The following is a 27,195-nucleotide window of genomic DNA, read 5'->3' as shown; positions in this document are numbered from 1 at the left end:
GGCAGTACAGGGGAGTGAATGAGAGGGCCTTATAGTCAGTCACCATTCATAACATCTTGTCTCTGGTTAGAATTATCCTCAAACATGTATTCAGCTGCACTACCCAGGCTGATTTTAAGATGTCATAATCATTCCATCTTTCACTTTCTAAGAAAAAAGTGTACAAAGTCTGTGTCTCTCACCGTAGACTGCTCTACAAAAAACAAAAACAAACAAAAAAAACAAAACAAAACAAAAAACCCGCAAACCACTTAAGCAAACAGTAGCTGGAAAAAAGTTTGAAAAGCAAGAACTGACCGAGCCTGCCCTGAGTAGTGCCTGGCCCTCTGGCTGTTCAGGAGAAGTGATGGAGTGTGCGCATGTGCTGCAGCCCAGGCTGTCTGAAGCACCGTGTTGCAGCCCATCACTGTAGCGTTACGTAGCCTCAACCCAAGGATATGTTTCGAATGCCCTGGGCTGTAGAGTGAGGGCATACGTGGGCTGTTTGACTTCAGCAGCTCTGCTGGGGTTGTTTGGAAGGACTCTGTGGCTGACGATAGTCGATGGCTCGTCCATACTGCCCATTACGAGCCTTCCTCAAGTGAAAGTGTCCCTAAAGCCATACCCAGGTTTCACTTTGGGGGAAACTGGTGTGCATACTCAAAAAAGAGAGGTCAGGAGTGAACTGACAGACATACACAGGAGACAGAGAGGGGCCAGGACACAGAAGGGAATGAGGCATTGAGGTTATTTAGGAATATAAATGTACTCACAACCAGAACTAACAAAAGTAATAACACAGTGCTTCGTTGCAGTTGATGGGAAAACTTGTCAAATGCCTTGTGCAAGTGTTTGTTTCAAGTGGGCACAAAACAGACAGATGGTAGAGGTAGAATCTGGAAGCAAAGCAGAAAGGTGCAGCAGCAGGAGGAAGAGATTCTTCCAAGCATTGGGAATGACAGAAAGCAAATACAGTCATCTTTTAGCAAAAACAAAAGGAAAAGAAAGGAAGGCAATTGTGGTGAACTCAGCAGTGTCAGTGAGTAAAATCCCTACAGCTATAATAAAGAAAATATGATAGTGATATTTGGGGAGGGACTAATTTATTTCATTCCTGCCGTGACTAGATTTATAATATAAAGAAATAAACCAAAATGTGATTAAATAAAGTCTAATATTCCAGTTTTAGCACTGCTGTCTTTCTTGTCTGAGCTGGTATGGTGTTGCAAAGGAGCCATAAAACTACTTAATGTAATGTAATGTGTCTGTGTTGCATCACAGTGGCACATTGTTGAATCTCTCCCAGTTCTCTGTAAAAATAAATTCTACCAAAACTTAGGATTCCAGTAAAAGGGTTTTTTGAGGTCTTCTAATATTTAAATTATTGCGGTGCTTGCAGCATGAAGTTTGTTATTCATCAGGATGTAGTTGATAGATATGCAAGTATAATGTGAATTGAATTTTTCACCTTCCTGCTCTCAGCAGTATTCACACTGGCAAAGTAAATAGTGTGGAAGTGAAAATTTTGTAATTTTTTGCCTTCCTGATTTCATTAAATCTGATACAAGATTTAACAGTGGATAAGGTTACTTCAGAGTTTGGGAAAACTCTGTATTTGACTTTACTCTGAACTATTTTACCTAACGTCATCTAAAGTATATGTCAGTAAAGTACTCCTGGTGAATCATCATTTAGATACTTATCAAAAAAGAATGCATTCTTTGTACTGTGCCAAGGTGTGTAATTGTAGAGTAGTGCAGTTTAATGCAAACAGAATCGAGGACAGAGCTAGATTTCTGATTTCTTTTCCTGCCATTAAGAATCTGCAGTACAGTTTCTTTTCAAAAAAGCATCTAACAATATGTCTTTATTTGGGTTATTTTTCAGTTGTAGGGATTGAATGTCCCTCTATTAATTGATGCAGTTATATGAAGCCATTTGGTGTTCTGAAGTTACAGTTGTGTCACAGGAGCACTAGAAATACTTGAAAATCCTGATGTACTTGTTTGTGTGTTTGTTTGTATAACTTTAAGCTTTTCTTTTTGTAATTTGGTGAAGAAAACAAACAAAAGAATCCATCTCACAGCCAGGACCTTGTATGCCATGTTTCATCCCAGTCGGAAGATTGATGGGCAAGTTATAAGCCCCTGAAATAGTGGTTTATAATGGAAATGCTGGCAGCCCTTTAACTATAGCAGTGCGAGCAGCGCTGCAATAAATACTATGCTTCATCTGTAAACAGAAATTTAGGATGCAGTTTGCAGCCTTGACCTTCAGGCTCCAACTGTGTTTAGATCATTAAGATTCCATAAATACTGTAATTTACAGCCTTCTGAAGGAAGAATTTTTGTGCACAGTAAAGCACGTATTCTTCATGAAAAAATGATTGCTTCCTGTATACCCATTTGGACTCATATTCCCAACCTCAGTCAAACTACTTGACAAATTTGCTGAAGTTTAGGCATCATTTTTACGCCTGCGTTTGTTCTAATTCACAGCTCTCTGGATCTGTACTATGTTTTCTCTTCTAGAACTTGAGTTAAAAAGAAAGGTTGGGGGTTTTTTTCTGTATTGCAGGAGGTGGGTTGCAACCTGCTTCTGTTTGTATACTACAGGGGAACTAATACATCTTTTCTATATCTTTTTTTTGTATGGTTTGTACATTCATTGCCACAGTTGTAGCCTCTTACTGTGTATGTGTATTTAAAAAAATAGAAGCATCCTCTCAGTCAATGTCATAGGGCCGTATTTGGCCATAATTGCTATAATGAGCAAGAAAATTATTCGAAGTTACTAATAGAATTCAAACTACTTTGATTTTAGATAATTATATTAGGATATCCTGACTAAATTTAAGTAATGATGCTTGACATTGGCAGGTTGTTCAATACAGTGTAAGTAAACACTGTAGTTTAGGTGATTATCCTTCTTACCTGAACTTCATGACATTGAACTTAAAATTTTAGAATAGCGTACTTTCCCCATGATATTCTGTTTCCAGCTGAGCTGGAAATATACAAGTACAGCTTTCATCAGGGTATTTTATAGTCTTATCCAGAAATTGAGGCAGAATGAAAAATAATAGGTTGAGAAATGTTATCCTACTTTGCAAATGTTACCCTGGGGCTTGACTTGGGGTTAGGACAAAATCTCTGAGGTTTATTGTACCAGAAGTATTTCTGTGATTCCCAGTGGTAACCCCAGGTAGACTTTCTACTTCCAAAATAAATGTTTAGGAAAAAAATACGATAGCTATTGGTATTTTTCATTCATCTGCCTTTGCTTTTCATAACACAATCATAATATTCATGTTTGTATGATTTATATTTTGTCATTGCTTTAATGGAATAATCAGTAGAAACCTGTACATGTTTGTTTCTTTCCTGTAGCCAATTCTTGCTCTCCATTTTTATAATGTATTCTTGCACTGAACATTACTGTGTATTTTCTGATGCTCATATTTTGGTACTAGTGCTGATAACTATGGATTACACTGCAGTGGCACGTACAAAGCTAATTTAAGAACAGAGGTTCTGTTACTTTAGGCACTTTGCATAGACAGCAAAAAAAAGAGAAGATCTCAAGCATATTGTCCTCTCAATGAGATGGTCAGCCTCAGCAGAGATATAAGATCATTCTATAAATACCGAAACATAATAAGAAAACCCTTACCAGCATTGAATAAAGCACATGTGTTTGCCTTCTAGGGACAGGAGAAGATGCTTTATGTCTGTATTCTAAACAAAGGGTGCTTCAGCAATAAATAAACATAGATAGAAGCAAAGACCTGGGGCAGCGTCCCTACAGTGACAGCAGCTTGTCTGATAAGGTCAAGGAGGTGCTCGCTGACCCCTGTTCTGACGATGATTAACCACATCCCTACATGGCTTCTGAGAGAGAACAAAATTAATTTCTGTAAATGAATGTTTGCAAGTTAGGTAATTGGGCAAACATGTCCATGCTGATTAGTGTGTGTCCTCTTTGTCTCTTTTCCTGAACATCTTAGTCTGTCGTGCATCAGCTAATCCTTAAAACTCTCAGACTCTGGAAGTCTGCTGTCATGCTTTTGCATGCTTTTCTCTCTATGAAAATACCTACCAAAACACTGACACCAGCAATGTCACGGGTAACAAGACAGCGTGTATCTTCCTGGTGTTTATAAATATTGAGCTTGAATCTGATGTTTGCCGAGACCAAGTAAGACCATTCCCCCAGTTCCTTGTATATGTTATTGTATTTCTTATATTTGCTGATCACCACAGCCTCTGACAACCTGTCAGCCTAATATATCTGTCAAGTCTGTCTGTGCACTCCTTAGATATTCACACAGAGAGCTTGTGTCTTTTTGCTGAAAGGCGTAGCACTTCAATGGCATTGGAACTATGAATAATAATACTGCAAACAAATGCGATAATCAAGAAAACTCCATGGAGTATCAGGCACAGGACACTCAGTGCAGTAAGATGTCCTCTCTTACTGAAAGTGTTTGATTTCTTCAGGTCCTTGTCTAATCTTCATATTTGATGGATCCAGTAGTTTCCCAGGTGCAGGGGTTTCCTAGAACGCTCTATGATGCTCCCACCAAGATTTCCAAATCTGTAGGAGACACTGAAACCAGAGTTTGTATCTTCGGTCTTTAAAAGTAAAGTCCAAAAAAGGCACACAGGGGCTCAGGCTGTCATTTCTGCTCTGGTTAGGTGGCGTTTATTCTTGATAGGCCATTGCTTAATGATCAGTTATGTCCAGACTGACAGCTCTTTTAAAAATTTTATAAAAGAATCAAAGTCAACTTGTGTAAAATCTTTCATTTAAGAGTTCCACCTTAGCTTGCCAAGTTTATCCTGTCTATTAAGGCTCTATGCATCTGTCACCCCTATTTATGGAATAGTTGCAAGGGCCATTGTATGATGTGTAGTAGATGTAAATGAGTGAATTGAGTAAGAAGTAGGTGAAAAGTAAGGATTTTGAAAACACTCTGTTTCCAAGAAAGACCTCCAGCAGCTTTTATTGCTCATTTGTGCAAGTTAGACTTCTTCCTTTTGCTTCTTTTTATCATGGATACCCAGGTGTGACATTAACACTTCATTAGGCTGAAAAATTACAACTCGGTACATTATGGTGCACTGAATAAAATACTGTTACCAATGATAGGTTGTACACCTTGAATTTGCTGTAATGAAATGAAAGAACAATCAAAAGACTCTTTTAGCACCACACAAAAAGGTAATTTGCATGACTGCTAATCTCATGCCGCTCAAGTGTTTGTAGTTCACCAGAACAAACATTTTCCTTTGGGCTTGAGGTTTGTTACATACATTCTTGACATATCTACAGAGTCTGCTGGATTTAGTTCTGTTTTGCTGATAAACTGCAGCAGATTCTCAGGTGTCAAAATTCACGTGCCCTAAGACTCTATCTAGAGATACATTTAGTAGCAAAATTAAAGTCCTTATTAAATCTCCTTGTGTAAACAAGCTGCTCACTGGATTTACAGAGGACAAACATTAAAGATGCAAATACCCTGCTAATCTTAAACAGTGACGTGGGTAAACATGTAGTGCAATGAAGAAAAACCCACCCTAGCCAAGAGTTTCTAGAGAAGGCAATCGTTCTGTCTCGTTGGATAGACTCTTTGCAGATTTGTTTTTTTTCATTTTGAACTCTTCATTTGTGGCTTCTGTGTAGTTTGTTGTTATGTTTGAGACATTTTTGACTGACCTGAGCCAAACACGTGGAATATTTTTTTTTCTGCGTTGTATTATGTGGAGCAGAGAGTGATTGGACATGTTGCTGGTGATCCTTAGTGTGGGAAACACTGCAACAATTCACGTTGCACTGGCAGTAGTAGATAATGTTCTGTCTCATATTATCTGCCACGTGCAATATGTAAATAGAATACTAAAAAGATGTTGAGGGAGAAGGAAAGAATTGCGTACTGGCTTTAGCATACCTCAGGTTTTGCTGTTCAGTCAGAATAAATGAATTTTTGTCTGAACTGCACAGTAGTGATTTTCCATCTGACTTTTCACCCTAGTATTTTGTATCTTTCAAAATTTGCATCTCCAATAAAAAATTGTTCTACATCTTATAAATGGAGTTACAATTAGTGGTGTTACTTGTTTCACTTTCTGATCCTTCACTGGTGTTTCTTGGCTCTGCAGCTCCTTTCTCTCTGACACATATTTGTTCAAAAGTATTTTCTACACCTAAAATATCTTCCCATTTTCTTCTACCTTCTTCCTTCAAATTCCACAGTGGTTTTGCGGTCTGACTGTGGTTTGTGCAAGTAGAAATTAAAGATGACGCGCTCAGATATTCAGGACAGAAGTAGTGAAACACAGTTTCAGTAAGACTTGCTTCATTGTAGCTCCTTTCATTTACTGCTAATGGCAAAAAATGACAGGAAATATTCCAAGGATGGTTTTATGTTCTTCCCAAGAACGTGGAGAGGCAAAAAGAAGTTTCACAAGGTAAGTGAACAGTGGCAGCTATGCACTGTCAGAACATCTGAGATGCTGTGCAGTGCTTGGTAAATCTTTAGTTAATGCTTACTTGGAAGATGATTTTTCTCCCAGTCTTTGGTAGTAGACATTGAATGACAGGATGAGGTTCTCGGTTTAGATGCTTGTCTAAAGAGATGCTGTGTGTCTAGTGACTAGGATTTATAAAAGTGGCAAGAATCAGGAGTTGGTATCCAGAGTTTCTACAGCATAGTCAGAGGTGGTTTTTATCATAGAACTGAGTAGAATGAGTCATGTCTGCAGGTCACCCCTGATTAGAAAATAATTTATAAGAATATAATTGCAATTCTTAACTGTCAGGTTATTTTTTCTAACCCTAAAATCAGAGACAAACCAGTTAGTTAATGGCATGACAAGCAATGATGTAAATTTAACTAGGTTGGTACAAACTGAGAAATATTTCCAATTAAATCTTGAACACAAGATTCTAATAGCACTTACATAGCTATCTCTATCTTTAAAACAATGCAATAACTTGTTTGTCACACTGAATTCAGTTTAAAATCATAATTTGAGTCAAAATCGTACATCCAAGTCACTAGCGGAATATGGAGTAACAACCTTGATATAAGATGGACTGAAAGTATTTGATTCACTGTATTCCTTTTAAACACGGTACCCAGCTGTTACGTGGGGGTATAGCATGGGTGGGACGGCAAAAGGAACTAACTTCTCTCTTGAGCAGCTGCCAGAAGCCAGATGTAATGAAGATCACTTCCTATTCACTTAGATGGTGCAGGTACTCAGAAAGGGATCTGAGGAACTGGGAAGAAGGTACAGCCATGAATCCGCTCATTCAGTGGATCAACGTAACGCAATACTGTAATTAAGCTGTAACTCTGAATAGCACAAGAAGCTTTCCCCGGGATACCTTTTGCCACCAGTGCAACTCCCCAGCACAGGCATAGCTGGGAAAGTGTAAGAACTGTTTGTCTCGTGATGGACCTGCAGGAAGAATGTTCTAGCAGCACGAGCATTCTCTGTGCACTGGGCGGCTTTGGGAAGCGTTCTGACCTGGTCCTCCCAGCCCTGCGGGGGGGATTGAACGCACTGTGGTTATTCCTCCTCTAGGCCAGAGAGATAGGATTTAAGCCGCTGGGATATTGACTCCTTAATGTTCATCCGTGTGTGGAGCAGCGCATTTATCCTAGCGTATATCGATAGGAATAACTAGTTTGATAATACTCTTACATATTCCTGCTATGGTTATTATTTTTCTCCTGACTGATAATCATGCTGATTTATGCCCTTTCTTAATACTGAGAAGATGCAATACAGTGAGTGTAACTCACGCAAAACACCTGATCCATCTGAGTGGCAATTCAAATGATTTTTCCTTTGGAGTCACTGTTACATGTAATGACCATGAAGTAATGACTATATTTGTTGTCTTGTAAATTTTTACTATTTAAAGAGCATTTGCTGCATAAATACTACTGAATTAGCTCTCTGCAGAGGGGTAATTATGGTTGACTTTAAAGCTTATTTAAACAGGGAACATGAAAATCTTTTCATTACACCTGCAAAAGCAGAAAACCACTATAATTAGGGATTATGTCATGACTGGAAACCAGCTTTCTCACTTCCCTGATACAAATGCTAAACCTGGGTGTACATACCTTAATTTTTCCTGTATGTACTTCTCAATAATTTTCTTCCATCCTTCTAATTAGATTGCTTTGTACGCTTGTAGAGTTCTGTCTGTAGTATGTGTCAGACCCATTATGGTTTAGATACAGTAAATACTATTATGTATGTTGTAATTTAACACAGCATTGGTGGCCCTGAAGACAAGACTTTATCCAGGACATACAGTTCCTCATGCTTTCCAGGAATGTGCAAGGTCTTGACCTTTCAAAGAACCTGGGTTTTTTGTATAATGACGTTTATTTGAATAATATGCCTTATTAGATGTTTTAGCCCATTTCACAGCGGTTGTTCTGCTAAGTGTAAAAACCCTTTCACAGAAGGCTGTTCCGTGAGCTCAGTGCAGAGCTATCACGCCAACCCCTAGCAAGTCCTTCGATTCGGATACAGTTTCCGTTCAGTTTCCCTTAGTTTCCGTTCAGTTTCCCTTGTTGGCACATCTTGCTCAGATCTGTGCTTAGGGTGCTAATTAGGCCAAGAATATTTGGTAAAAGAGAAAAATAGCCTATAGTCTCAGAAAATTATACAAAGTGTTAGATTTTGAATTTATTAAATATGACAAAGACTTAATATTTTATGCTTTATTTCATTTTTCTTATAAACAGTAGGGTCAAGAACATTTTTTAGATGCAAGATATAAATGGTTCCACATTTTTGGTCATGACAGATGAAGACCATTCATGTATGTTTCAAAGATTAGCCAGGAACATTTCTCAAATATAGCACAAAAATAAGTGGAATTCATTTGAAGCATAGTTAATATGTAATACTCCCCCCACTAACATATTACCCAGGCCATAGGGCTTAGAAATCTGATTGTGAGATCATGGACAGGAAAATTACCTTAACTGTGATTAATAAAAGTGTTAACTTTATGTGTATGTATTGAAGGTAATAAAAATACAACTTTAGGCATTTCTTTAAAGAACATCTTATGACATGGTTAATTTTTTATCCATAGTTAACTCTTACGATAATGACCTTTCTGATTTTGGGGATGTTGGCAATGGTCTCGCGTCTATGGTATGGAGTCACTGAAGGTGATAAACCTAGTCAGGATCAGAGCAGGAGATTGAGGTCAAGCTAGTGTTCTGCATCAAACACTGGACACTGCTTACTGCTTTGTTTAGAAATGGCGTTCCTGCTTATGAATCAGATGTTTTACATGATTTCTAAATAAAAATCCGTATGAAGCCTTCAGAACATCAGCTGTGAGCCATTTGGAAATAATTTTATTAGCTCACTTCCCTCAAGTCCTTCAAAATAGTAGCACATCTGCTTTGAATTGGACTATTTCAGACTGAGACATCCTTAAAAGAAAAATAGTTTCCTCCAAATTATTCAGCATAAGCGTATGTTTCTTTCATTGGAAAAGCAAGTGTAGCATAAATCAATCAAAGAACACCATGTCTACATTTGTTACCAACAGCTACATTATTTGAAAATTAACAAAGTATATTTCATACCAGTTGCTGCCAGCAAGTAGCGTTTTAAAATACAGTTATAATAATTTTGTTTAATGCATCATCACTCTTAAGTATAGATGCAAGTCTGTGTTCTAAAAAGTTACAGAAAACATATTGAAGGCTTTTCAAGGAATTTTTACATTTCCACGGAGTATATATCATTCTCTCATCAGCTGCATGTAGGGTTTGAAAGCTCTGTGGCAAAGAGTCTTATAGTGTGTTTTGTGGCTTCTTCAGGAATTTCTAGAAAAGTCGCTTAATTAATTTCTATAAAACCCTAGAAAAAATCATGCCTAATTAATTAGAGGACTGCTCTTTACCAGTGATAAATAATTGCTTCCAACTTCTGAAGAACAAATGCATCCTAATTTTTCTTCTTCTTCCCACTTCTGTTCTATGTAGTCATTCTGTACTGTTGAAGCTGTAGAATTGATTCTTCTTGCTGATCTTATTTACTCCAAAGTAAGAAGGAAAAAAGGTTCCTAAACGCAGCAAGTTTTCAACAAGGGAAAAACTGTGAGTACAAGGTAATGTTGATGTTCAGCCCTTGCAAACAGGTGTTTGACTGAAGCCTGACTTGACTCAAACTCAGTCATTAAACTAGTCAGACTTCTTCGCTCCATTATTCTTATATGAGGCTGCTCCTGAACATCAGTCCTCTTATGCTTAGCAACTTGCATCAAGCTTCCAGCTTCCATTTGTTCATGGTTATTTTATATTGTACTAGAAGCTGTTTTGCTATCATGAGCCACAAAAGTATAAAAAATTACAGAAAGAAATGGATTAATTATTGTTTATTTAATGAAAGTGAAAAGTTTAGCTGTAGGTTGTCATAGATAGTGTCTCATTTGAAATCTTTTCCAAGCTGTCACAGAGTAGTGTCCTATTATCAGAAAATCAAGATTAACATTCAGTTAGCTTTATTTTTTGTCAGTCTTTTCTGTTGACAGTAATTATTCAGCTATCAAAAGAGTCGTTTTCTTACATGTTTCAGAACAGAAGTGAAAGTGAATCTTTTCTGTGAATGCTGAGTTTTGGTCATTAAAAAAAACCTTAAGCAACCTTTACTCGGCTTGATTTCTTTAGCAGATCTTTCCCTTTCTCTTCAGGGTTCTGAATGCTTGTACATGTGAATTGGAATCTAGTAGATGAATCTGCAGGGATCACCAGGATGGGTTCAAAGGTGGGAAGGTTGGGATGGGAGCTGGTGGGGTCAGGTCCGATAGGGCCACCGGTTCGCATGCAGACTGTGGGGGTGGTGAGGGCTGGCTGCTCCCTGAAGGGTGGGCAGCCCGGCACGACTCCATGACCAGCTGGGCAGTGGCCGCTCCAGCCCGGCCTGCGGTGCCCAAGCGATGCAAGTGTGGGGGCCAAGGCTGGCCGGGGCCGGTGAGATGTGCAAGTGTGCTCAAGGCCTTGGCAAAGGTCTAAGGCTGGCAAGGGTCATCAAGCTGAAACTTATGCTAGAGTTAGGGTTAGGCTTTAGCGGTGATATTCAGCAAGAGATTCTGTGGCTTACAACAATGCATTCGTTACTTTTTAAAAAGTACTGTTATCAAAGATAACTGTTCAGAAATAAAAGATAATGTATCTTGTAACCAGCTATTATTCCAGTTTGGCTTCTCATTTCTTTTGTTTAATTGGCAGGCAATCAAGCCAAACCAAGCCTCAGGACACTTCACGGAGCTGCCAAAATCGGGATTTATTTTTTTAACAAGCCCTAGTCTAAAGTGGCCTCTCAGAAAGGAATTCAGATTTGGAATGATTACTTCCGTGTAGTCCCATGTCCCAACAGGATTTTGTTAAATACAGACTTACCATAACCTCCGTTTCCCAGAATTGACTCAATTAGAGGTGTCCTAACTGCTGTCTCTTATGCAAGGTAAATTTCTGTCTGGCAGGGACAGAATTTATCTGGTTTACCGCTGTCACATAACATGCCTTTGAAATGCCTTTCAGTTGGTTTGACTTTATTTAGGTTTGATGCCTAGATTACCTGTAGCTTATCAACTGCTGACTATGCGATACGTATCTTTCTGGCAGACTTCCACCTTTGAGTGTACGTGATTTAAATATATCACTTTCTGTAATATAAACTGGTAGTACAATTTGCAGTCCTATAAATGAGAGCACTGAATGAAGGCAGTTGATGGCTCCTAAAAAAGGATAGGATGTGTAGCAAACAAAAGTTAGGAACAACGCATTACAAATAAAGGATGCTTAAATATGACATGCTGAGTTTGAGGGGTCTTAGGACAGTGAAGGAATAGACTGACATTTACTGCCAAGTTGCCCTGAAAGGTTGGCTGCCGTATCCCCATCTTCCTTGGTCACCTGCATGTTGTTCGACCACGTGGCCCCAGAGCCAGTGACTTCCACCATATGACCCAGCAAGAAATGAGCATTGTAGAACAGAGTTTTTCCTCTGGATCAGCTATAATGGCATGTAATGACAGTTCACCACTGCATAAATTTTGTCCTGAGAGAAGTCAGTCTTACATGGCTAGAAGCTGTGATTTTATAATTATAAACCTTCTACCACAGTAGTGTTGTGAAATAATGTAGCTTAGGTAAAATAACTGCATGTGGGTGTGTAAAAAGTTTAAAAAATAAAAAGATAAGAGAAGCACTGTTGGAGATCAAAAGGATAGGGACCCAAAAGAAGAAGGGACACTTTCTGTACCTTCACTATTAAATTTTCTGAGGTACAAACTGGTGTAAATAAACTAGTATAAATAAGCCCATGTGGTTTTCAGGGAAGAAGAATTTGTAATATTTTTATGTCCTACAGTAAATAAACACCCTGTGGAACTGGAAGTCCAAACATGTAAATATTATTATTAGAATGCATGTAATGATTTGCCAAGTTATAAACATTTTATGATTTACAAACATTAATGAAAAGAAACTCCTAGATGTAAGAAAAGTGTATTCAAAACAGAACATTATCAAGAGAAAGTTAAATGCAGAGAATCCCTGTTCTGGTGTGCTCTTTTCTTGGAAAGTAAAAGAAAAAATAATTCAGGGAATTATAAAATTGAATTTGTAAGGATAATGAAGCAGCTCTAGTCACAGCACATTGTGTTATAAGTGGAATAGACAGAGGCTGCCCATACCATTTGTCTGTAAACAAATCTAATGTGATTTCACAGAGAAAACCTGCACTCGTTTCATGTGGGACAGTATCCTTGCTATCATGTCCTAATGATTTAATAATTCCTTTTCAAAATCTCAAATGTAAGCTCTTAGGTAGGAGCCTGTTTGTAAGTACCTGAATAATTCAGCTTGTGTTGTACATTACCTACAAATGAAGTCTGCTTATAAGCTAAAAAATCCTTTTTCGTGACAAGAATAATGTAGTAATCTAGTTTTACCTTGTATTGTCCAGTTGTTCTAATATAAACTCCAAAATAGTTTGAAGTTGTGTTAAAGTCAATATATTTTTAGTGTGATCTATCATTCAAGAATTTGTCAAATTCATTTTGGTCTAGTGGAGGTGGCATTACATCCTTATTTGTGATAACGTAAAACAGCATTAACTCTAATGGCATTATTTTGATGAATAATGCTTATGTTCCTAGGCCTGCAAAGGGCTCATAAAAGTTATAGAAGAGGTTCTTTTACAATTTGTTTTTATAATTTCTTCGCTTTAGTTTGCGAAGGCTGGTTCTTTTGTTTGGAGCCATTTTACCTTTTTCAATGGTACTGCCTGAAGTTATTAGTTAGGGTTCCTACTTCAGTGTTACACTTTTTGGGTCACTGTGGTGTGTCTTTGAAACAAGCCCGTGAAGAGGAATGATGTGTGTTGTAATTTTATTAGTGTTATCAATAATGTATTGCACTTTTCCATTCAGGAGTCTCTTTGTTTTGTGTGGGTCAGGCTGACTGTGTGATTTTTATTTATAAGATCAGAATAGTTAAAGATGAAGGTAAATACTTAAGCCAGAGGCTGCATGTGTTGTTTTAGAGGTGTAGGCTACAAAACCAATTTGTATTAAGGAATGTTTAAGTAATTGAATTTCATAGTATAAATTAAAGTCTCTTGGTGTCAGTGTGCATGTTGAAGTTACATAGCGATATCTTGTGCCAATGAAATGGCTGTGTTTTATTTTTCAGTCCGTGTGTAATCTTTAATGAAAACACTTTTCTGACTTGTAAAGGCTTGGAAGTAATAAACTGGACTAGCCATTTTTGTCATTTGATGAAGCTTGGACCGAGATAAGAAGTAAAATTGTATCAATTGACTCTCATGAGCATGCATAAAGAGAGAAATCATTTTATGCAACAAAGGGGTGGCATGGCTTGCCAAGCAAAGATAAGTAATTGGAAAATATAAGATCCTGGTGAGAATTCCTAGCAGAAAATCTGAAAAAACAGATGCCATATAATGTTACTTATTATTATTTGCATACATAAAAATTAAAAAATAGGTTCTGTCATACTGTGCAATCAGCTATGCCAAAGTCATATTACTGTTGCAAAAGTTAAGATATCCTTCTAAATTGTGATATCACACTGCTTTGTCTCTTTCATTCATCAAACACCTAAGCTGTGCTCATTAGACACTTGTTTGTTCTGTAGCCAGGTGGGAATGGCTAGGAATACTTGTCTTTTACAGTGGATCACCTGTGGATTTACTGCAGAATCTCCTGTGATTCCAAAATCACAGCAGTAGAGTTAAACTCCATTAACATCCTGGTATGTCAAGGCAAAGCATCTTTGTAGCCTGAGTGCCTTGTTTAGAGCACATGTGCAGATGGGGTAGGAGAGGATCTGTCCCTGTTCACCACAAGCCTTTTCTCAGCAGTCACCAAATGTTCCAGTCTTCAGGTCATCCAGTCTTTAGAGCCTGATTTCCAGCAGTCTAAGTTAGTGTTGCTCTGCTGATGGTTATTGTCTTATGACATCTTTATTAGTTGACATTACCTCCAATAAAGGCATAGAGGGATCCTAATATAGACCAAGATGCCAGCAATGTAGGCATTTGGAGCAGAATTCTAGCTCAGTCGAACCCTCCCGGCCACCAGCAACCAGATAGGGCTGTCACATGCCTCCTGAGAGCAGAAAGTAGTATGATTATCACTAGCATTGCTTCTTCTGTTCAAGGGCTTTGACGGGTTGTGAACAGGCTTCTGTCTCACTGTGAACTATGGGAACTGTAGAGGGGAGTTCTTCAGAAGCCTGGTTCTGCTTGCACTGATCTCAGCAGGAGTCCCTGAATTGAATTCAGAAGGAGTAAAATCAATCCCGACTTTGAAAACTACAGTATTTCCCACAGCACAGCCTATCCTTAAAACCCAACCAACCCAGAATTTACCTGGTTCTCAATATACACAGTTTTCATTTACTGTATCACAGAGACACTTTAGGGACAGTCCCTAATATAACTTTAGTCACCTTGGAGCGTAAGCTGCGTCGCGGTCTCGAGGAACAGCAGCATCAGCTCGGAGCTGAGGAAGCAGGCAGTTGCCTCCCCTGGCTGCTGCAGCGCAAGCTGAGGAAGCTGTTGCCACTTCTGCGTGTTATTGTCCTCTTGCGTGAGGTTTCTGTCCCCACTGAGCTGTTCCTGCAAGTGCTCCTAACCTGTTTCCGTCTAAATGATCAAGGTCAGTTATGACCTACTATTTAAACCGTGTAAGCTATCCTTCTGCTGCAGGGTTGGATTTGAAACGTTTCCCTTCTCTGTTTAAAACTACCGTGTATTGCATTGCAGAATACTTCAAATAGCTAGAAGTTCTGCTGTGGGGGGAGAAAACGCTTACCATTCCTATTGCATGGTGCTGGTTTTGGGTGTATACCAAACAGAGGAAAGTGAAAACATAAAGACTAAAAAATTATGTTATGAGGATAGGAGTTATTTCATATCTTTCAAAAACATTGTCCTTCATTCAAAGCATTTTTTCAAGCTGGAAAACATGGTGGAATATTGTAGATGTGCTGTCATTTATTGGGCAACTTCATTACCATTCTCCCTTGCAGACTGGCAATTAGATGACTCCTATAAGAAGATACACTTTTGCGGTCATCTGTGTTGTAGGAACTTGGCAGTTTTATTATGAATTTGGAGTTGCCATTGGGCCTGTTCTGCCATGCAGTTAGGTTGCTAGCAGAGCATCTGAGTTGTTCTGTTTTCTTGCTGGTTTCATCCTGTAGAACAGCTTCTCCCCGCGTTGTATTTAAGGATAAGGTCCTGCACCAAGTCACGTGTAGCTTTCCTGTTTCAAATTTCACTCATTTCTGTTTACAGTCAAAGGAGCTCCTGGGTGGAGATTTATGATATTTACATGCTTTCTAATTAGGATAATGATTACACTTCCTTTTAGATAACATTTAAAGCCTGCTTCAGAGAGTCTCATTGAAATCACTGACTAGCTTTGAATTCTGAGCCTTCAACACCTCATACAGATAACATTTCCAAGGAATTAGGCATTACCTTTCATGTGTTTTTGTACGAGCCATTAAAAAGTCTTGCAGATGTTAGAGGAGAATACAGGGTTTTTTTCGTAAGGGTTTAGCTGTACATTCCATTTGTTTCCTTCCTCAAGTATGTGACATTAAAGATGGGTTGCTCTTGTTCTGGTGCCACAAAGGATTATTGATGAAATAAAGGCTCTGCTGAAGGCGATGGGAGTTTTACCATTGACTTCAACAGAGCTAGAATTTCATCTCTGCAGTGTGAAATAAATAACAGGAGCAGATAGGAAAAAAAAATAAAAATCCATGCCTAGGGTCTACGGTAATAACCAAATTTTTTTTTAGGGGGGGACTAAATGGAATCCATCTGAGACGTGAAATATTTCATGAGGGTTGTGATAGGTCTAGGCTCATGATTTTGAATAAAATCTGGAATGATCAAAGAGGAATGTGAGATTTCTTTGACGCGTTTTGTGGATGTTTCAGTGCACACACACGTAGATCAATGAACAGACGCAGTTCACAAAGCCGTAATAATTATGCCATTGTCTTTCCGTTTGCCACAGGTCAGCTTTACTGCACATAATACATATCGTCTGTAAAGTGTGCCCGATACTTGCAGTGTTTCTTGATGATTTCTGATGAATTGTTTTGACTAAAAAGTTTACCATTCTCCATTGTTCTCTTTTAGAAATATTCTTTACAGACTAGATGAAAGGACGAGCCAGTTTTCAGTACTGCTAGAGGCACTGGAGCACTGCAAACTACATCAGTCAAATGAGACCATTCAAGCAGCCTTGTCAGAGGTGCTGAGCAGCATCAATTCAGCTCAGGTTTACTTCAAAGCAGGACTTGATGTGTTTGAGACTGCCTTAGCTGGGAAGAAATGAGAAGATTCTCTGCATTCTAAGACATTTGTTTGCAACTCGCTAAACAAAAGTTCGACTTGGACCAGAATTTCTCTGAGGATGAAACCTTTCTCAACTTTTCTTTCAGGTGGCGCTTAAAGGTACTGCAGTGTGTGTTTTTATAAATATTAAACAGTCTTTTGCACTGTTCATGGTATATCTCAAATGTCTATTTCTGAATGTATAAAACATAACGAGAGGGAATAACACTTATGATTTTTAGAAGGACATCTGCTGTATTTTTGTACGTAAAATATATTTTTATGACTGAGAGCTCAATCTTGCAAAGTACTGAGCATGTCCTGCAATATGCTGGAGACCTGGTTCTGAGGCACCCCAGTTGTATACCCAGTTGAGCTCTCCATGCCTACTCTGTCAGAAAAATGTGACTTCAGTATACTCTTGTGTTTCTTAACTTCCTCAGCAAACTCATCCTCTTCCTTACTCCCTTCAGAGTAAGTAAATGAAGGATGCAGTATTTCCTTTGGTATCCAGCGCCGGAGTGAATCAGGAAATGCACAAAACACCCTTACCAGTGCAATCCAACATCTTTACTCCTGTGGAACAATAATTACCTCAGTTCTGAGAACAGAAATAAACTTTGATTATCCCATTTCTGTGTGAGAGAAAGTTGTTTTCTGTAATAATTCTGGGAGAGAAAATTTTTGAGTTGATTTCAAATGATTTGATAAGTTTGAATCAGTAGTTACACTTGTAACACAAAAATACTTTTATTCTTTATGTCAAGTAAAATAACTGAGTAGTGTTTTAAGGCTACAGGCCTTATAAGCTTATACATTACCAAACCAGCCTACTTCAAAGTCTTCCTAAATTTCCAGAGAGCAGTAAATTAAATGAGACCTGAAAGTTCTGGGGACATTTTGGGGGTTCCACCACTCAGCTGCACAACCCATGGTTCCAGGCTGGATCATTTCATCGGTGGTGCCTGGCATATAGGACCTGAACCGTTGTCAAAAAAGCACAAGGAAAACAAATTCTTTTCCTACCGCAGAACCAGGAATTCACCACTGAAGGCACAAGCTGGTGAAGCATATTGCAGGGCTAAAACTCACATCTGTTTTGCATTGGTGGAAGCCCTGTACAAAGGCTGTAATCACACCATTGCCTTGTTGGCCTGAAGTAATCTATGAATGAAAAGATCGGGAGGTTCAGTGTCCTAACCTCTAAGGGGATAATATGCACACTTGAGAACTGCAGGACTTAATAATATAAACAGTTGAAATTGTTAAGCCCTGTTGGGTTTAGAGTTTCACAATCTCATGATTCTGGGGTTAGAGCTTAAAAAAAGAATTTTATATAGATACTTAGAATTGAAATATAATTTATTTGATGGAAACATCAAATGTGTTGTTACCCAGTTTGCCATGGAAGTATTACAGAAACATTTCTGGTTACAATAAAAATGGAAAAAGTATCTGTAAAAATTTGGTTTCTGGAAAATCTCAAAGTGCACAATTTGGTGAAAGGCTTTTTGAAGTGCGTGTTCACATAGAAAAAAATGAGAGTTGTTTACAGATCTGGGTTTCTGTTTCCAAAAGTCCTTGGCAAATGGGCCTCTATTAGGAACTACCCGGGACTAGGTGCACACAGCTATGCTGTTGCTATGGTTTTTTGCAAGTTATGATAACAACAGGGGCAAACGCACCCCAAGTCTGACCAGAGGCGGGGCTATGCTATTGTACAGCTGCAACTGAAGTGGGAATATGTTCAACACCAGTCAGAGTGACTGCATGAACTTAGACGTGATTATCTCCATTCTTTACTTGGCATCTGATAAGCAAGAGTATACAATTATTCTTTTGCTAATGCTGGTACCAATTCTGTAGACTGCAGAGAGACTTTGGCTTCTGAAGTGTAACATTTTTTCTGATACTTCAACGTTTGTTCATCCCCTTGTTTCCATAGTTTTTGTTATTGTAATGCTTAAAAGGTTGGAATAGCCACATTTGAGTTCTGTGTTTATTTTGTGGTAGTATTTGGGGATGTGCTGTGCACACGACATTTGAATTGTGTTTTCTGTGAGGGAGCACTCTTCTAACAGTTTTTTTAGTAACATACTTTCTTTAGAGCGCTGACTCGCTGTGGAGCCAGCATCTGTGGTCTTAAATGATAGAGGGTCAGGTGCCATTAAGAGACTGAAAATAGAGATTAGCATTTCATTTAACTCTGCCAGGTGAATTTAATAACTGCTTCCTCAGTCTTACTATGTATGTTCCACCAAAACCACCTCTAATGTAACCAAAGTCTATGCATGCAAAATCGGTGAGATCTGTTGGGAGGAGTATCCCTCATGTATGATTTCTCAACCATGTAATTCCTCACTAAAACATTTATCTTGTTTGCTCACTAATGTCCTTCTATAACCACTTCTAAAATAGCAATCTTCAAAGTACTTCACCACAAAAAATCTGCTACTATAAACGCCTGTCTATTCTAGAGACAATCATATATTCTTGTTGGTGAGATGAATCAGACGAGCTGTTTAGGGACTGAAATGCATTGATTTCAGTGTCATCTCACACTTCTAGATCTCTAGGCTTTTATTTCAAATGTTCAGATCTTATGTATAAGTGAGTGCTCAGTGATAATATTTGCGCCATTATAGCTTTTGAGCCTTATCCTTCCATTGATTTTTAAAACCTGCATATTGATTTTAAAGAATTTATAGCAAGTTAAGGTCCTAAGTACCTGGTGTGTTTCTAACATAGAGTTCTTGCCCAGCCAGCTGTACATCAGCTAAAGGAAGGTGTTGGTAAATCATAGGAGCGTATCCAGATTTAGTTCATTCCAATATTGTGTTGAAATAAACAGAGCACCTTAAAGGCAGAAGTATGTTTGCAAATTGCCTGAATGATACTAAAAACTTGTTACCTATTCAGAAACATCAACTGCCACAGACAGTATAACAAATGCATTGATTGCTGAGTAATCGAGAGTCATGCTCACACTGACCAAAAAATCCCTGCAGCTTACAATATTTGTGTGTTGAGAAATTTGATAGTAGAAGTCTAAGAAGATTTTATTAGTGCATATTTTAAAGAGAGCTTAGCTTACAGAAGCTAAAGTACAATCAAGTGAGATGAATAATAAGTACATGGGAGCTGGATTTTGAGTACTAACCTTAAAAAAGGCAGTGAATTGCTTTTATCATCCAAGAAAAACAAGACTATTTTGATAGACAGCATCTGTGTGAATACACAAACACACAAATGCCTTGTATCTTCAAAACATCGTACAAACACTAATTTACGTGCAGTTATATGATACATCTACATAAACATAGATGTAAATAACAACTACATGAGAAAATTAGTAAACACTGCGCTGCTTCACTTACCTTTTGGGAAAGTATTTCCGTCTAGGGGTGTAAAAGAAGGTACTTCAGCTGTACTCAGTTCTTGCAGCCATAGGTGGGGAAAGGTTAAGTCTCTCGGGTATTACAGAAGGGACCTTTGGAGGTCATCTACTCCAACCTCCCTGCTCAAGCAGGGTCACCTAGACCCCGTTGTCCAGGAGGGACTGTTTTCAGATTACTTTTGAATATCTTCCAAGGATGGAGATTCCACAACATCTCTGGGCAACCTGTACCAGTTCTTGGTCACCCTCACGAAGTGTTTCCTTCTTCTGTAGATAATAGTTTCTCCAAATCTCTCCCAATATTTCTTAGTTGTCAAATTATTGTAATTGGTTTAATTGCAAACATTCAAAAGATAACCATAATTTCATTCAGTGAAAACTCTTGGCCAGGGTCTCTAAGATTTCACAGTTAATATGTTGGAAAATTTGTGTAAGGAGATTTGTCCTTCAAGCCATGGGGTTTATCTTTAAGTTTGAGAGACTAATGTCTTCGCCTTTTGAGATCCTTTGTATGGTCCCTGCTTCCCAGTCACAGGATTTCTATCTTCATGAAGAGAGTGACTGAAAACAGAAGGTGCATTAGAAAATGCAGGGAGGAAAAACACCCATCAGCATATGCATAGCTATGTGCTATGAATGTATCTATTTTAACCAAACTTTGGGAGCTCAGTGCAATTCTATGGCTTGTGTTGTGCAGAAAGTCAGGCAAGATAATTGTATGGGTCATTCTGGCTTTAAAATCTGTTAAATATTATAAAAATAGTTATGTCTGGGCCTGTATTCTCAAGGGAGCAGTTAAGAGTTTCCTCCAAAGCCTTGTGTTGCAAGCTGTTATCTGTGTTACTCAGAAATGCGTACATCTGACATAGATTACAGTTGCTATCTCAGGAAGCAAGCATAGTGTGGAAGGTGTTCTTTCCCTTTAGCACTCTATAACATTTTAGCAGTATTTTGCCAGTCACAGAAAGGTGAGTGGTAGGACAAATCTCATTTTAAGATGCCTGGGACCTGAATTTTGAAAGCATTTAGCACTATAAAAGTTCAAGACATAGTAAGGTGTCTTCTGTTGGAGCTCTGAGTCTACAAAATTTGGGATAGATACTCCAGCACGACAAGTAAATGTCTCAGAAATATACAATACACAGTTAGTTACTGTCTGTTAAAGGTTCTATTAATGGTAAAAATTACTTGCCCACCAATGCGGGGACAGGATTTCATCATCCCGGATAGTTTTTGGTGGCTTTAACCAGCAGACTGTCTTTCTCCCTCTGCCACCATCTTCTCCAACCCCCTGCATTCCCTGCATTCAACTTATCTCACGTCCCCATGCCGCGTGATGACTTTCCCCGTTCCTCACCACCTTTTTCTTGGTCATTGCTGCTAGTTTTCTGTCTCCATTCTGGTTCCTTATCACTTTTTAGTCATCCCAATAATCTACCAACTATCACTTCTTAGCCTCCTCTTTAATTCACCAACCACCAAGTTACCCCCCCCTCTTTCCCCCCTCTTTTCTCCCTGTGAACTCAGTCATGCCTTTTGTTCCCCATGTGGTTCCATTTTACGTAGGCAGTTGTTTCAATTTTCCTGTTACATCAGTTCCCTGATGTTCTGCCACCTTTCCTGTAGCTAGGAGGCTTAGTCCCAATGTACTTCATCTCTCCACCTCTAGACTTTGCCCTGTGTGTTTGAATCTGTTCAGCTCCTTTGCCTGTTCTGCTTGGGCATGTTGGAAAATAGCAGAGTGGTAGATCAACTCACCTCCCTCAAGTTTAGATTCTTATTTGTGGTACAGCTGACCATAATAACGAGCTGAAAGTGATGGAAAAATCCTGCTCAGATCCAAATGGATGAAATATAAGGAGACTTTATCTGTTAAACTCAATGTAGTCTCTTCTGAGTATGTGTAAACAGCAATTTTTTTTTGATTGAATGGAAGCAGATTTTCTCTGGGCCTGCAAAGTATTTTTTCATAGCTTTTTTTCTCTCTAATGTTTGGACCAGGAATTTCCCTCAAAAATATCAGTGTAGGCAGGTAATAACCTTCAAATTTTTGAAATAAACTTATTGAAGTTGGAAGAATAGGAAATGATAGGCAAGCTTAACCAGAGTTGGTACTACCTACTACCTGCCTACAAAATAAAATAAGCATTATGTAAGCACATATATTTTTCTGACCTTGTGCTTGCCATCCAGTACCTTGCATTATGTGGTGGCTATACACGAAAGTTATGTGTGTAAATTTCTGAGTAAGAGAAGATGGTTAGAGCAGGAACAAAACTTGTTTGCTGTATATTGCAGTGTTTTAAATGATTAAGGGTGATAGGGACTCAAGCCATATGCACAAACCTGTACTTGAACATGCACGCTTGAACCTAGGAAGTGCCCAAGAATAATCAATACTCATCTGGGAAGCAAAGAATTTAACAGTATCTAAATTAGACTGTATGTTTACTAAAACTGTGGTGCTATCAGGACTAACATCTTTTTTTCCTCATTTTAATCCCATTGCTGCTGATTGTTTCTGCTGTTGCTCATACGCACTCATCATAACTGGAGAATATGTACACCTGCAGATTTAGATTTACTGAAAGATTATGTTCCCCCTCAGTCTTACTGGCTTGGTCTGTTTTTTCAGCAAGGTTGACTGTACCATGACTGCTTATCAGGGCACTGTTCCACATGAGTTAGGTCAGCAGAGTTTGACCGCTATTTATGGAATTTCCTAGAAGTTTTGGTATCAGGATATTGTTTATTTGTGTTTAGTCTATTCTCTTTATTCTCTCAACATAGCTTGTTACAAGGAAGAGTATATTTTTTGAAAAATTGGCAGGAGTCTCTTGGTCAATGTTAAGTAAACCCACAGGGCAGAATATAAATGTCTATGTACAAGTGTTGTATTATAATCTAGTATTAACTTCATAGTTATTATAAATGTTGACATGATTAATGCACACATTCTCTTGTGAGTTTCACAGATTGGAATTAATACAGGGGCTTAATTTAAAAAATGTAATCGGAATATAGGCATGGAACAACTTTTTCTTTTGTGTGAAGGTAATATATACTTACTCATCTGCCTAATCCATTTGGTTAAAAAAGATTAGGGTTTTGTTTAAGCTACTTTTCTCTGATTTGTTTTCCAACAAGCCTTTGAAGATGAAGTCTTGTTCTTTATTTTTCTTTTAATTGTGTGCTATCTTTAGTGTTTGTGGAAAGCTTATGTGTTAAGACAGCGTAACATCATCTTGTCTGGTCATTCCTGGATTGTATGGTAGAATTAAAAGTGGTATTTCAAAGCATGGTCTTTGGAAGAAGGTCCTTTACTGACCGGTTTATATATATGATATTATATGCTTGAGTGGCTGCCTTTACCATGCAGTGGTCTAGATATGCAATATGGTGCTTTGAGGCACTAATTTAAGAGAACAATTTCTTTTTTTTTTTTTTTTTTTAATAGTACTGCAGAGACCTGCTAATTTTCCCCCACTTGAAACTGTCCTCTCCTGAGCATACTGGTAACATAGCAATGTAGTACGAAGTTCTCTTAGCACCTGCTACAAGCTCTTACTACAGGTGGCATTTTAGGGGGTTGTCTGAGCTGTCAGTGTATTTGCAGTTTTTAATTATTGTCTCTTGTAGCCCCACTCAGCTTTTATGCAGCACAGTCCTGATACTGGTCTGAATGACACCAAGGTGAGATGGATAGGTCTGACTGATGCGTTAGCTTGCTACAGAAATTGCTGTTCCCCCCTATGCTTAAAAAATCAGACATAATAATTGTTAAGTGCTTCTCAAAGCTTTGGTGTTTTCAGTCTGTACACTGAGGATGCTGAACGCTTTTTTTCATGCAGTCTCATTTGCTGTTCTCAGCAGCTGAAACATCTTCTAGTCTGTGAATCCACTAGAGGAGAAATAAGAAGATGCTTAATATTTCATACTTAAAGGAGATAAGTTGAATACAAATTCTCCTTGTTTTCCATTTGCAGTTTATGCAAGTTAATAAGCAACATACTCATATCACATATATTATGATTTGGTATTCTGAGACAAATGGAAAATGAATGTGATTCCATATCCAGAGGAAGTATAGTGATTCAGGGAATGCTTCACATGCAAGTATCTCGGCCATTTGCATACACTGAGAAAAAGCACAGGTGAAGATACTTGGAACAGATACTTTAGGGGGTTTTAGTACACGTCTGGAAAATAATATTCTTCTGTGTAAGGTCAGATTTTAGCACTGCATTCATACCTAGCTGCGTGGTGATGTATTGCATGTCCTCACTGCTGTACCTCAGGATTAATGCTCAAATGCTGTTATCAGTGTTCATGTTAGTCTCAATATGAACTATTATTTTTATGTCACATAACTTACAGAGTTTACCTAATTGGATGGAATATGCAACTATTTCTGCCTTTTGTGTGCAAAAGAGCAGCTATCAAGTTGTGTTATCTTTGTCGAGCTTTGACATAGAATGTGAGATGCCTGAATGATGGCCCCTTCATTCCATCTACTTCTAAATTTTCATGTAGTAAAATCAAGTTGCCACAATTGATAGCTAGTCAATTCAGAATATTAAGTAACTAGGTTTTTTGACCATGCAGTAATATAAACTTGATGCGGTGATTCCTGGAAACCAATAAATATCATGTTATGTGGAAATGTGCAATGAAAGGTTGATTTTTATAACACGTTATAGAATGTTGAGTCTGAATAAAACAGCTTATTTGCAAAATTAGTTTACTTTGTGTCAATTTGAAGTTTTATAACATAGTGTAATAAAAAGGTAACATTGGCCATTAATGTAAGTAGATTCTACGTACTTTGATTAAGAAGCACATTTTCCTTGTTTGTGCTATGAATATGATTTTTTTCAGTCCGTGAGAGTGTTTATGCAGAAGGCACAGTGGACTGGAATTCGGTAATATACATTTTGTGAAAGTGGTTGTGAATTAGATACAGTTTTTTTTTTCCATAGCTACGTTTTTGCTAGAAATGAAACTGGAATATGAAGATGTGTATAATGTACATTGCACTGAATGATTTGCAATTATATTCATTCGTTCTTTGATGGTTTTGCTTTCTGTTTTTAATTGGTTCTGCTGGTGAGCTGTAACGTATGCCTCTCAAGCTGCTGATTCAGTAACTTGGATCCCAGGGCATTGAAACGTAATGTGAAGAAGGAAGAATGCAAGGAAGAACATAAGTAGCTAGACAGAACCTCAGAACCTGGGATGCAATAGTTTACTGACAGGTAAATTTTGGATTATCCACTTTTTTAGGTGCTGGTATATAGAAAGCCAAGCTATTCAGACAGTTTCTTTCAGGTGGAAAGAAATTGTCCTTGTATGTTTTTCAGAATCAAGAATTTGAAAAGTAGGTAGAGACTTTGGTTCAAACCTCAGGCATTCAGGAACAACCTTAATGCTGTGTGAAGAAAGAGACCAGTCAGTTCTGGAAATCTTGATATGTACTATTCAGATAATACAAAATTCAGATGATCAGGCTTTTTCCTGTAGTTCAGAGGTCCCAAAATTATAAGGTAGTGAATATATGAATTCCATGGTTTGCTTATAGTGTATGAGAACTTGGAGACTTTTCTGTGCTTATGAAGCACTTGAGAGGTGTAATGAAATAGTTTCATTGTAAATGAATATGTACTTCCAAATTTTATTTCCATTTTGTGTAGGTTTTTTTGAAACTGCTTTCCCGTTCACCAGATTAAAAGGAAAAATAAAAGCGATACCTTGTTAATGTTTTTAATCATGGCTAAATCATTGACTTGGTTTGATACATTAGCTCCATACAAAGTGCAGCTCTGACTAGAGTATCTCATGTAATGTTAAAGACTTATTTGTGAGACATATTCCTTCAGAATATGTTTCCTTTAAGCCATGTAAACTTGTGCCATGAAAATAAAAGCCAACCATATATCAACAGTTTTATACAAGTATCTCATTTTCAATTCCTGCTGGTAGATCTGTGGAAGTCATTATTACTGAAATATGTTGTTGACACTAAATGTTCTTTGCCTGGGTATCAAAATCATCTTCTGTGGCTCTGCTTAGGAGATTGGACTGTTATCCTCTTTCACTGGCTATATGTCTGAGCAATAAATTAAAGAAAAAAGCCTGTATATTTAACATATTGAAGTGTTCCAGGTAGCCAGGCTTGATATAGAACTGATTTGCCCAAGAGAATGGGAATATAACCAATCCTCTCCACTGTTTTATTTAACCTTGAGATTGCTATGGCATTTCTTGCATCTGTATTTCTTACTGTAGCGTAGAGATCCATGTGGGATTGGAGTCTATAGGATCATGTAATTATGAAGGCATTTGCTTTCGATATGAAGTGCAGGTATGGTAACCATGTAAGTGAAGTAATGAATCATTTGACACTGTCACAGTGAAGTGTTTATATACTGGGCCGATGAACAGGAAGGGAGTATAAACAGATTCTGGCCAACAGTAGCTGCCTGATGGGGCCAACCGTGGGATGAAAGTCCTACAAGTGGCAGAAGTGGGCACTAGGAGAGGCAGGTGCTGGTAAGATGATTCTGTTGAGCCGGGATGCCAGTTTAACCACCTCGCGATCTGTTCTGAATGCGCTGCAGACCAGCAGGAGCAGTTCAGCCCCACGCTGATCTGTGTGTTTTGGAAAGGGCAAGGGATGAAATAGCGAAGACTTTTAACACTAGATACAGTAGCAAACCCTGTCTTTGAGAGAGAAACTTAGGGCTTTGTGAGTTAGTTTCAGTATTCCATCAGAAGAGAATAGAGAAGTGACTGAGAGTGGTGCTGTGAGCTGAATCAATTTTGAGGTACTTAGTAATACCAGCTGGATCACCATTTTCTCCCAGACAGGCAAGAAGTAGAATG

At 38.2% G+C, this 27,195-nt stretch overlaps 1 protein-coding gene across 3 annotated transcripts in view; it reads left to right on the top strand.

Moving 5' to 3' along the window:
* Positions 1–25,052, top strand: part of NAALADL2 (N-acetylated alpha-linked acidic dipeptidase like 2) — a 505,503-nt gene extending 480,451 nt beyond the window's left edge. For all 3 annotated transcript variants that reach the window (XM_075418303.1, XM_075418304.1, XM_009940036.2), the window contains one exon: positions 16,719–25,052. In XM_075418303.1, coding sequence (XP_075274418.1) covers positions 16,719–16,917 — 199 coding nt within the window. In that variant the 3' untranslated portion in view covers positions 16,918–25,052. The remainder of the gene's footprint in view (positions 1–16,718) is intronic.
* Positions 25,053–27,195: the final 2,143 nt, after the last annotated feature.

The sequence above is a fragment of the Opisthocomus hoazin genome, chromosome 4 (genome assembly GCF_030867145.1).
Source record: "Opisthocomus hoazin isolate bOpiHoa1 chromosome 4, bOpiHoa1.hap1, whole genome shotgun sequence".
NCBI classification, from domain to species: domain Eukaryota; kingdom Metazoa; phylum Chordata; class Aves; order Opisthocomiformes; family Opisthocomidae; genus Opisthocomus; species Opisthocomus hoazin.
Note: the sequence above shows the minus strand (reverse complement) of the source record. Positions and strands in the feature narration are given on the sequence as shown.